Source organism: Sciurus carolinensis, chromosome 9, assembly GCF_902686445.1.
Source record: "Sciurus carolinensis chromosome 9, mSciCar1.2, whole genome shotgun sequence".
Classification (NCBI taxonomy): domain Eukaryota; kingdom Metazoa; phylum Chordata; class Mammalia; order Rodentia; family Sciuridae; genus Sciurus; species Sciurus carolinensis.
In genome coordinates, this window is record NC_062221.1 from 15078101 (window position 1) to 15091186 (window position 13086).

General features: G+C 39.4%; 1 protein-coding gene across 9 annotated transcripts in view; it reads left to right on the forward strand.

Moving 5' to 3' along the window:
- Tfdp2 (transcription factor Dp-2) overlaps nucleotides 1-13086 on the forward strand; it is a 166649-nt gene that overhangs the window by 127019 nt on the left and 26544 nt on the right. For 8 of the 9 annotated variants that reach the window (XM_047563946.1, XM_047563944.1, XM_047563947.1 and 5 more), the window contains one exon: nucleotides 520-567. The exons of the other annotated variant lie outside the window; for it this stretch is intronic. In XM_047563946.1, coding sequence (XP_047419902.1) covers nucleotides 520-567 — 48 coding nt within the window. The remainder of the gene's footprint in view (nucleotides 1-519; nucleotides 568-13086) is intronic. 9 annotated transcript variants of the gene reach the window in all.

Genomic DNA, 13086 nt, shown 5'->3' on the forward strand with positions numbered 1-13086 from the left:
TCAGTATCACTTCAGTGTTACTCATTTGCCACTTTTAGTTTGAAACCCTTATCAGTTTCATCTTTACCTATAAGATAACTCAGAGCCTCATTTCCTCACTCTAGAAGTTTTGTTACTCTAGAAGGTATTTATTTACACAGTAACATACTGCACCTTGTGAATTTTACAAGCAGACTGCTGAGTAAGGATCCCAGCAAAGGTCTTTAAGCTCCCTGCAACTAACATGCATACATCCATAATGCATACACATACGTTAAAGACAAAAGGGTTTGTAAAATCTTACTCCTAAGTCTCTAATGTTCTCCTCTCTAAATATTCATTGAACTCATTTCATTGTAATGATTATTTTGTCATGTCTTGTCCCAAGGTTGTTTTTATTTTGTGAACATATCTTTTATATTTGTTAGTTTTTTTTCTTTGGATATATTCAGTGTAGAATTAGACAAGTTATACATAAATTATTCATTAAATAAAGCTATGCTTATTTATGTGTTATGTTTATGCTTTTTGTCTTTTTAGTGATAGAAAACGGGCTAGAGAATTTATAGACTCTGATTTTTCAGAAAGGTGAGTATAAGTGTGAATATTTTGTTTAGGATTCCAGTATGCAGAGAGGTTTTTGGTGCCCATACTTATTTAGTTTAAATAGTGAGGTGTTTTTCTTTGCCTAACTTTATAACTTCCCTCCTTTCTTTTGGGAGGTGAAGTATTCTACCAGAGTAAAACATTACCCTGATGTTCCTCAGCTTTTAACAGGTTTTATCAAAACTATTTGTAGGTCATAGTACATTCTTTTTTTTTTTTTCTTTTTGGTTGTTGCTGCTGTTGTTGTTACTGGGAATTGAACCCAGCGGCACTTTACCACTGAGCTATATCCCTAATTTTTTACTTTGAGATAGTATCTCTCTAAGTTGCTGAGGCTGGCCTTGAACTTGCAGTCCTCCTGCCTTGGCCTTCTGAGCTGCTAGGATTATAGCTGTGTGCTGCCGAGTCCATCTCCTAGTACATTCTGACTTGTTTTTTAAGCACTATCTGAAGAATAATATTACTTTCCTTAAAATATTAGTACAGTGGTTCTCCATTCTGGTTGTATATCAGAATCACTTGTGGTTTGTTAAATAAAATATAAATGTCTATCAAACCATGTAACTCCAGGATTAAGAACTATCAATTTAGGGCTAGAGGTGTAGTTTAGGGGCAGAGTACTTGCCTAGCTTGCATGAGGCCCTGGGTTCAGTCCATAGCACTGCAGAAGTAAAACAGTCAATTTAGAATCATTATTTGAGCCTAAGTTCAATATTTCATGTAATCCACTCCTCTGGATACCATATTAATGTTGACCTATTAAGACTCATCATCTCAGAGGCAATTGAAATCTTTAAGATTATCACTATTTTAAATAAAATCTTGCCAGCTGTGATTTTAAAGTTTTTTTTTGATTCTAAGTTTTTGTAACTCCTTTTAAAAAAGGTGTTTTTGTCTTTTTTCTCCTGTTAGATCATGTGCTTTCAATGTAATAATTTTCTGTCTCTTCTGTCCTCTAATTTGCCATCTGTGATTTGCTGTGCGTTGAGAAACTAGTTGGCAGAGTCTCCAACTGAGGATTAGGGTGCTGTGTATGAAGAATGTGCGTTTTCTAGCACTGCTTTAGTTCTTCTCCCCTGACCCGCTTTGTATTGGGGATTTAGCCCAGGGTCTCACACATGCTGGGCAAGTGTTCTACCACTGAGCTATACCCAAGCCTTTTTAAAAATTAAAATAAATAAATAAATAAAATGGGGGAGGGGTGGGGTACCAGAGATTGAATCCAGGGGTGCTTTGCCACTGGGACACATCCCCAGCCCTTTTTTGTAATTTATTTTGAGACAGGGTCTTGTGAAGTTGCTCAGGGCCACACCAAGTTGCTGAGTCTGGCTTTGAATTTACAATCCTCCTGCCTCAGCCTCCTGAGCCACTGGGATTACAAGTGTACACCACTGTGTCCGTCCCCCCCCCCCCCCCCCCCCCCCGCAAAAACTTATTAAAATTTTGAAACAAGGTCTTGCTAAGTTGTAACAATTGGCCTTAAACTTGTGATCCTCCTGCCTCCCAAGTTCTTTGTGCATATGCCACCACACCCAGCTCAGTTCTTAACTGAAACAGAGTTGATCACTTTGAAATTGATAAGATCACTTTGAAACAAATAAGATCACTTCGGGGGAACCACTGTATCATATAGAAATATGTGGGGAAATTTTTTTTTTCCCTATCAGATAGAAAAAAAACATTGGTATTTCTTGATGTTTATCCTATTAAAGCACAGATACAAGTTCTTACATATGCAGTATGTAAGCAGTATTTAAGGCCTTAAAAATGAACTATTGGGATTGGGATATAGCTCAGTGGCAGAGTGCAGGCTTAGGCCCTGGGTTCAATCCCTAGTACTGTGCATACACACACATACGCAAAAATGGCACTTCCTGGTTAAGAATTTGTATACTATAAATAATGTTATGGTTTTGATATGAGATATTCCTCAAAAACTCCTGTTAGTGCAGTAATATTCAGAGATGAAAATGATCAGTTTATGAGAGCTATAACCTGATCATTCCATCCTAGTTTGAAGGGTGAATTGTAGGCAAGTGGGGCTGGCTGGTGGAGGTGGACACTGGGGTTGTACCCTGAAAAGGTGTATCTTCCCTATGGTTCCTTCCTCCTCCCCCCACTTTCTGCTTCCTGTCTCTGACATAAACTGAGCAGCTTTCCTCTGCTGGGTCCTTCCCCCATGATGTGCTACCTCATCTTGGCCCCAGAGCAAGGGAGTCAACCATTTGTGGACTAAGACCTCTGAAACCATGGAGTCCCAAATAGACTTTCCCTCTGCTAAAGTGTTCTTGCCAATATTTTGGTCACAGGGATGAAATGCAAACTTTACTATAGTATTAAAAAAAAGCAAGATTCTTGCCGGGCATGGTGGCGCATGTCTGTAATCCCAGTGGTTCAAGAGACAGAGACAGGAGGATCATGAGTTCTGAACCAGCCTCAGCAACTTAGCAAGGTCCTGAGCAACTTAGCGAGTGTCTCAAAATAAAATATAAAAAAGGGCTGGGGATGTGGCTTAGTGGCTAAGTGCCCTTGGGTTCAGTCTCCAGTACCCCCAAAACACTAAGTTTCTCTTCATTGTCCTTCATAAGAGAGAACTGTAAAGATCACATATAAAAATGCTAGATTAAATTTATTGGGACAGGTTTACTTATTCAAAATGCTTGGGACTAGAAGGGTTTCAGAATTTGGAGTTTTTTCAAATTTCAGAGTTTGACTTTATTGGTTAAGCATCCCTAATTCAAAATCCAGAATGCTCTAAAATCAGAAACTTTTGAGTTTTATATCAACACTCAAGAATTTCACATTTTGGAGAATTTGGGATTTGGGAATGTATTGGATCTTGGATTTTGAAATTAGGGATGTGCTCAGCCTTTATAGCCATTGATTCAACTTTACCTTTTTTTTTTTTTTTTTTTTAATTTTCTTAGTTGTAGATAGGCCGAATGCCTTTATTTTATTTATTTACTTTTTATGTGGTGCTAAGGATCAAACCCAGTGCCTCACATGTGCTAGGCAAGCGCTCTGCCACTGAGCTACAGCCCCAGCCCTTTTTATTTTAAGACAGGGTCTTGCTAAATTGCCAAGACTGTCTGGAACTTGGGATCCATCTGCCTCAGGCTCCGGGTAGCAGTGATTACAGATGTGCACCACCACACTTGGCTCTTCTTATTTTTTAGTATAACTTGTCTGTAATATACCTCACCCTCACCTCTAGTCCTCCAAAATGATGCTAAATGTGTTTTTCTTCTCAAATCCTGTCCAAAATGAGTATGAGATTTAGGGCGGTGGTGTTTCATTCTTCCTTTGTCTCCTTTTCCCCGTCTTGTTGCTGGGGCCTGAACCCAGGGTCTTGTGCATGATAGGCAAACCCTCCACCATTGAGCTGCATCCCCAGCCCCTTCATTTAGTCTTATTATTTTTTTTTCCCTGCTGGAGCACAGTAAAACTCTTGTCTATTTATAATAAACTTGTAATCCATAATAAACTAATAAAATTCACAGTATAATAAGCTAGACAGTCAGAATCAATATGATGAAAACCCATGTTCTGCTTCATTGGTGTTTATCAAGTCATTCACCCATTCAGCAAAGGTAGTTGAATATTTGTAAAGTGTTGGTGTGTTCTAGATATTCGAGATAATAACAAGCAAGATAGAAGCTCCTTGCCCTTAAGGAACTCTTTGGGAGGAAGCAATAAACAAATAAGATAATTTTCGATGTACTAGATATTATGCAAGAACAAAAAAAGAGTAGCTAGCTGTGGTAGTGCACACCTATAATCCCAGCTGAGGCAAGAGGGTTGCAAGTTTGAGGTCAGCCTGGGCAACTTAGACCCTGTTTCAAAATTAAAAACGGGGAACCTGGGATGTTAGTTCAGTGGTACAGTGCCCCGGGTTCAGTCGCTAGTACCAAAAAAGAGCAGGCGCGGGGGGCATGATGTGTAGAGTGTTGCAAAGGTAGTAGCTATTTTCACAAATGTCTAAGGAGATCCTAGAATGCAGAGAAGCTGAGAAGGTAAGTAGCTAGCAGTTCAGTGGCGGAGCAGGGACCCTGAGCAAGGGGATGGAAAATGCAAAGGCTCTAAGCGAGGAGCTAGTCCTGGAGTGGAGAGAGGAGGAGGAGGAGACATGAGATGAGGGCGCAGAGGCGATAGGGTTCAGGTCGAGGCCCTGTAGTCGTGTGGCATTTGTGTTTGTTTTGGGGAGAGTTTTAAGCAGGGGTAGCTTATGATTTAATTTACACTGGTTGCTGAGTAGATAATGAACTGTAAGGAAGCGAGTAGAAGTGGGGAAATGAGAAGACTGTTAAGGGACAGTGGCTTGGCAGTGCAGATGGAAAAAAGCGGGTAGATTTGGAGGCAGAACCAAAGGAATTTATTGATTGACTGATTGAAGGAAAAGGGAAATCAAGGATGGCTCTCGAGTTTCTTTTGCCTGAATATTGGTGTTATTTACATTTACAGCAGTTAGTGTAGGAGGGATTGAGTTTTGTTTTAGGTGCAGGAAGTCAGGAAGTTACTTATTTGTTATCTAATTGGTAATGTCATTAGCATAGAAGTGGTTATGAGCTTGGATGCCACAACCCAGGGAGGGAGGTAGTGAAGGTCCACCAGAGAAAAGCACTCATTTCCTATTGCCACCCCCACCCCACGTTTCAAACTCACAGAGGTGACTGTTTGCTAGATTAAGTCAAGGTTTAATTTTTAAAACATAACAGGTTTTTTATTTTAAAAACATATTGTTTAGTTGTTGATGGACCTTTTATTTTGTTTGTTTATTCATTTATTTTTATATGGTGCAAAGAATCAAATTCTATGCCTCACACATGCTAGGCAAGCGCTCTACCACTGAGCCCCAACCCCAGCGCCCCCCTGCCCTTTTTTTTAGTGTAAACATTCTGGTTGGCTCCTTTTAATAAGGAATGAGGCCTAGTGAGGTCACTCAGTGGTAGAGTCAGGCTTAGCATGCACAAGGCCTTGAGTTTGATCCCCAAAACTCAGGGGAAAAAAAAAAGAAAGGAAATTTTTATTATAATATATATAATTTCTTTCTTAAAATTTTTTTTGTGTTAGTTGTTGATGAACCTTTATTTAATTAATTAATTTATTTATTGTGCTGAGAATCAAACCCAGTGCTAGGCAAGCACTCTGCCACTGAGCCACAATCCCAACCCTATTATGGTATAATTTTTTAATTGAAATGGAATATATATGTTGCAGCCTAACCCAGGACTGCATTAAGTCATACTAGGTAGGCTACTTTTGTAACCTGTTATTGGGGAAAAATGTGAAAAAAAAAAAAAAAAAAAAAAAAAAACAGTGATTTGTGGATTTTAGTTAAGTGTCTGAAAGATAAGTACTTTTTATTCCTTGGGTATTATAAATTGGAATACTTTAAATAATTGATGTAACATGCTTTTTCAAACGATAGTGTATTGGTGGTTTTATTTTCTTCGTTTTTGTTTATCAGTTTGGTTTTATTTGGTAAAGGATGCTTCCTCCAAGTTCATTTATTTGGCTTATGAACTAATAGATATCACAGTATTCTCATCGTGGGGCATAGGTTTACTGTCATTTAGAAAGAGAGGGTCTCGCTGCCTCAGAGAACTCAGGGTCTGAGAAAATGTGTAATCCCCATCTATTTAAGACTTGGACAGGAATCTTTGAGTTTAAGATGAGGGACTGAATACCCATGTTTTCCTCCCTTCTCCCAGTATCTTACTGAAATTTTAGTGTAAGGAAAAAAAAAAAAAATGAAAGGAAATACATGTCTAGAGGTGCTGTAAAAAGTGGTGGGGTAGAGATTTTCCAACTCTCTAAGACGGATGGTGGTTACAGCGAATGGCAAGTGAGAGTAGGGAAGTGTACATCCCTGGAGATGGGCACCGTCTTCCTCATGTTTCGTGGAGAGGCTCCAGTCTTAGGACTGACACTATAAAGGCAAGACTTAATTGTTGGAGGAATCACAGCAATAAAACAGACTGTGTAACAGTGCTGGACCAGCCCTCCACCACCCCCGGAGCCTCTCATCCTGTCTCCACAGACCTGGGTAGCAATTATACCGAAACCGTTTTGTTCCCCAGACTAGAACTTGGAGAACAGATGGCAAGGAAACAGAACTGCCTGCCAGTAATGGTTCAAATCTTAAATGTCCCCCAAAGATTTGTGCTCTAAAGACTTGGACGTTGGCCTGTGGTGCCGTGGGAGATGGGAGTGTTTAGCAGGTGGAGCTTAGTGGAAGGAAGTGAAGCCCCTGAAGTTGTGTCTTAAAGAGAATAGTGGGACCATGGACCTTCTTTACTTCCTGGCCACTTCCTGGTGAGCAGCTGTGTTCCACCACTCACTCCCCACCATGGGGTTCTGCCTTGCAGAGGCCTAAAGCAACAGGGCCAGGCAACCCTGGGTCGTTTAAAGCCTCTGAAACCATGAGCCAAAATAAATCTCTTCCTTTAAGTTGATTTTCTCAGGTATTTTCTCACAGTGATGGAAAGGTAACTAACATGCTTGCCCTCAACTGAGTTTAAGGGTTTTCCCCCAGTATGGGAATCAAACCCAGGGCCTTGCAAGTGTGAGATAAGCACTCTACTACTAATTGCCAGCCCTTTTTGAGACAGGGTCTTGCTGAGTTTTCCAGGCTGACCTCAACTTGCTATCCTTCTACCTCCACCTCCTGAGTGGCTGGGATTACTGGCATACAGCATCATGCCTAGTGAGTGTAAGGATCTTGGTATGCCTTCCAGAATAATCTTTCCTCATACTGGCTTTTGTGTTTGTGGGGAAAGATGACTAGCCTGCTTAATAGAAATACTATGTGCTATTAATCTTTCTGGCTACCATGGCTCACCCGTATACACAGACATGGTTAATTCTGCATGTGGGGAGAACCTTCTTGGGAACAGAGACTGAAACACAAGAAGTCCATGTACACTGTGTGTTAAACAACTAAATTCTCTGGGCATTGTGGTGCAGGCCTGTAATCCCAGCGATGCTGGAGGCTAAGGCAGGAGGATTGTAAGTTTAAGGCCAGTCTCAGCATCAATGAAGTCAGACCCAGTTTCAAAATAAAATAAAGGGCTGGGAATGTAGCTCAGTGTTAGAGTGCCTCCATTCACTTGCTCGTACTGCAAAAAATAAACAACCAAACCCAACTTTCATAAATATGAAAGGACAAGACACTTCTGGAAAACTATCATGAAGGACAAAGAACAAGGTAAATAACCAAAAGACCTGAATGAACAGGAAATAGTAATATTCCTGTTAGCAGAGAGAACAATAAAAAGAAAGTTCTAATTATCATCCTCTGAGAAGTCTGAATTTTCCTAAGAGATAATATCCATAAAACAAAAATAGCAAACTATGAAAAAGGAGCAAAAAAAAAAAATTCTCAAGTTTAAAATGTGATTGCCCAAAAAATTTTTTCAAAAAGATTGAAACATGATTAACAACAAATATTAAAGAAAAAACTTCGCTGCAGTCTAGTGTTACTGCCAAGAATAGCTAGAAAGATTGAGTGAAATACAAATTATCTATTTGAAGCCATCAGAAAGTTACTGAGTCAGTAAGAACTAGAGGGGCCTAGACTAGAGAAGGGAGAAATTTAGAAAGGTGACCAACTCTTCCAGTAGCTTTTAGATATGAAGTTCTTGGCTATTTGTGGGCAGGAGGCTGAGAATCTAGGTTTTGTATGGAAAAAAGGAGAAAAATTGTATGATCAGAAGATAATAGAAAAAAAAACATGACTCAATCAAACTGTACATTATTGTTATTGGCAAACTAGTAATAGAAGAGAACTTAATACGATAAGACAGTTGACAAAAATGACAGCAAATAGCACATTTGGGGTGACATCAAAAACTTTCAACTCAAGCTAAGATACAAGGAGGGTCCCTGTTCTCACCACTTTTATTCAGTACTATATTATTACTTAATGTAGTAAGCCAAGAAACAAAACTGCCAGTATTTGTGGGTGATAGGATGGTATGCCAAGGAATAAACCAAAAGAACCTGCAAACTATGAACTCAAGTGAATTTAGCAAGGTTACGGGATACAAAGTCCATGGAAAAATCAATAGAGAATTTCTTTATTCCAGCAACAAATAGAAATCTCCAGTAAAGATACAAAAAAAGTGCAAATCAGCATTAGTCATCAGAAAAATGCAAGTGAAAACCACAATGCAAATAACACCAGAATGACTTCAGTGAAAAGATAAGACACTTTTAGGTTTGGCAGGGCTGTGAAGCACCCAGACTGCTCATACCCTACTGACGACAGCATAAGTTGGCACATTTCTGGCATTGGCTATGTCTGTTAAAGCTGAGCATGCACATAGCCTATGACATATCAGTTCTGTTTGTAAGTACATACAAACAAGTTGATGTACACATTCACCAAAAACTTTTCCAGGAAAGTTTATGGAAACACTATTCATAATAACCTCCATGGGTGAAATCCAAGTCATGCCTTTAAAAAAAAAAAAAAAAATTGCTTTCCTTGCAAGCACAGGACCCTGGGTTCAGTCCCCAGCACCGCCAAAAAATAAATAAATAAATAAATAAATAAATAAATATAAAAAATATAATAGCCACAAGTAGAAAGAAGCCAGCATCCATCTGCAGAATGGATAAATGAAGTGCATTGCATTCATACACTGGAGTGAATGAAGCCATTTGAAGAGTATGAATGAATCACTCAAAGATAGAGTCAGACACAAAAGAGCACTTATAAAAAGTACATATATAAAGTTCAACACATGCAAAAGTGATGATCAAAATGGTAGTTGTGGATATTCTTTAAGTGGGGCTTGGGGGTGGTAATAACTAGAAAGGCACTTAACATGGATGACTCAGATCTTCCTTGTGTGTGTTGTGCTTTAATAAAAACTGACATTTAGGGGCTGGGGAGATAGCTTAGTCGGTAGAGTGCTTGCCTTGTAAGCACAAGGCCCTGGGTTCGATCCCCAGCACCCAAAAATAAAAAATAAAAAAAATAAAAACTGACATTTAAAAACTCAAGCCTAGCATGCTTGAGGCCCTGGGTTCAATCCCCAGCACCACCAAAACAACCAAGCAAACAAAAGCTTGGGAAGAGCTAAAGACATTCGCTAGGTAACTGAGCAGCTAGTTGTCAAATCTCTAGAAGGTGGAAGAGGACTACATAAGAAAAGGAAAGCTGCTTTCCCATGCTGCAAGCCACTTTCCTACCATCTTGTATAAACTAATCCAAGTTAATTTAGAACAGTTCCTGAAGCACTGATTTCAACCCTATCAATAGAATGCTTATTTATGTAAAATATTTTAGGATGTTTCTTTCATCACCTGTGAATTAACTGGGTGTGGTGGCATATGACTGTAATGCCAGCACTGGGGAGGCTGAGGCTAGAGGATTGCTTGAGCTCCAAAGTTTGAGGGCACCTGGACAATATTGTGAGACCTCACCTCAAAAAAAAAGTCACTGTAAATGAAATTGTAAGTAAAAATATAACTTAGGTGTAACTTAATTTTTTAAAAAAAGTCTAAGGTCTGTGGACTGGGGGTGTAGCTAACATGTGAGGCACTGGGTTTGACTCTCAGCACCACATATAGATCCACGGACAACAAAAAATATTTTTTAAAAAGTGAGTCTAAGGTCCTAACTGTATAGAAAGGCGAAATGGTCTGGAGGTATACTTTAGGTTTAGAGATTTGCCTTGCATCTGTGAGGCCCTGGGGTTTGATTCCTAGCACAGTGAAGAAAAAGGGGAAGAGGAAAAGGAAGGGAGTTTTAAAAAAATAAGACATAAATTTTAAAAAGAAAAGGAGAAGCAAAAGACAGAGTGATCCTAAGCAGTAACACCCGAGTGTGAGTGTGGTCTGAGCCCAGGGCTAGTCTGGACTGCTTTGTTTCTAGTTTGTGGTAAGTTAAAGAGTCTGGCATGGAGGTTCACACGCCTTTATAGCAGCCTGATGTTGTTCTAAGCACACAGTGGATCAGTGCAACACTTGTGGTCCTGTTAAACTCAGGTTGTAAGTCATCTGTGGCTGGTCCTGCCACATCGTATGCTGGTCCTGCACGGGAAGACTGTGAAAGCAGTGACTATTTTTTAACAGCTTTGTGAAGGTACAATTCATATACCGTACAGTTTATCCACTGATGATGTACAATTCGGTGGCCTTAGGAATTGTCACAGAATTGTGTAACCTTAACTGCCAGTTCACCACCATGAAAGAAATCCTGCACCACGCTCCCCAGTCCCTCATCCCTCCCAGTCTTAGGTGATCATTAATTGACTTTCTTCTCTATAGATTTGCCTATGCTGAATATTTCATATAAATGGAAACGTACATTATGTGGACCTTTGTGAGCAGGTTCTTTCATTTAGCATTTTTTTAAGGTTCGTCTATATTGTGGCATGTTATTAATTCTTCAGGCCCTTAATCCTGAATAGTATTCTGCTCTATGAATATACTATATTTTATTTGTTTGTTGATAAACATTTTAAGTCGTTTCCTCTTTTTTTGGGTGGGGAGTACTGGAGATTGACCCAGGGCCTCTTAACTACTAAGCCACCTCCAGCCCCTTCTCACTAAGATGCTGAGGCTGGCTTTGAACTTGCAATCCTCCTGCCTCAGCCCCTGAGCTGCTGGGATTGCAGGTGTGCGCCACACCCAGCTCTTTCCTCTTTTTGCCTTTTACGTATGATGCTGCTGTGAGCATTTGTTAGCCAGTGTTCATGTGGATGTATAGAGGTTAGCTTGCATTTCTCTAGGTATACAACTAGGAGTGGAATTGCTGGGTCATAGGGTTATTTTTTGTTTAACCGTTTGTATGATTACCAGACTGTTTTCCGAAGTGCCAGCAGCGAATACGGATTCTGATTCCTCTACATCCATGCTAACATTCTTGGCTTCTTCGTTGGCAGAGGGCTGGTGATTGCACTCAGGCCCTCGCACATGCTAGGCAAGCACTCTGTTGCTGAGCCAGATCCACAGGTCCTACACCTTTTATTTTTAATCATAGCAATTTTTATGGATGTGAAATGGCATCTCATTATGGCTTTAATTTGCATTTCCCTAATGGCTAAAGATGTTGGAGCATTTTCCCATTTGCTTATTGACCATTTACTTATCTTCTTTGAAGAATGTCTGTTCGTATTTTTTGTTGTCTTATTTAGTTGTAAGTTATTTATGTATTATAGACTCCTTATTAGATACGTAACTTTCAAAATTTCCTCCTCTTTGTGATCCATCTGTGATGATACCCTATCCTTTGAAGCACAAGGGCTGTGTGCCCCCACCCCATACCCTTGAGCTACATCCCCAGCCTCTTCTTTTAAATCTTATTTTGGGACAGGGTCTCTCTAAGTTGCCCCGGCAGGCCTGAAACTTGAAATCGTCCTGCCTCATACTCCCAAGTACCTACCCATCTGAAGCACAGAAGGTGATGATGATGTTTGATTTTTTTCTTTGTGTCATTTATGCTTTTGGTGTCATATGTCTAATAAAACCAGAGGGTCACACAGATTTACACCCATATAGCTTTGCCTCACATTTAGGTCTTTGATTCATTTTGAGTTTATTTATTTATTTATTTATTTTTGTGGTGCTGGGGATCGAACCCAGGGCCTTGGGCTTGCAAGGCAAGCACTCTACCGACTGAGCTCTCTCCCCAACCGGAGTTATTTTTTTATAGCATGTTATATTTTAAGATTGATTTGTTAAATCTAACCTCAAAACACTGAAAATCTGTAAAGAAAAAATAGATATTTTTATATATATTTTTAACATCAATTTTACAATCATTTTACTTTTTCCTATGAATCTGTCATCAAGTTTATTTAAAATCATTAGCTAAGTTTAAAAAGTAAACTTTTTTCTTTTATTTATTTTAGTTGTTGTTGTTTATTTTTATTTTTTGTGGTGCTTGGCACTGGACCTAGGACCTTGTGCATGTGGGGCAAATGTCCTACCATAGAGCAGACCCCCTGCCCCTTGTTTTCTAGTGTTGTGTTCTTTTGACAATATCCATCCTAATGAGTATGAAATAGTATCTCATTGTGGTTTTGATTTCCTCTTCCCTGATTAGTGATTTTGAGCATGTATTCATGTGCCTGTTAGCTATTTGTACACCTTGGGAGCAAACTAGTCAAGTCCTTTGGGCTGTTTTTCAGTTGGGTTGTTTTTTTTTGTTGTTGAGTTGCAGTTCTTTATGTAGACTTTTACTAGAAACATTGTTTACTTCACTTTCAAAGAAGTGTCTTACTGAATTGGTTGCAGGACCAGATTCCCTGTTTGCTGTAGTTGATTATTCTAGCCTACTTTGTTGAGTTTTTACATAGATACTAATTGAGTTTTGGCATGATGCTGTATCAGACTTCCAGTGAGTACACTTAATTTCTAGATTCTGCTGTTATTGACCAGACCCTTCAGTTTTGTATTGCTCATGAAAATTCTGGCGGTTCTTAAAGGGGAAAAGTCACCTATCATGTGCTGTGTGTTTTAGGCACGGTGTTTATCTGGTCCTCACAG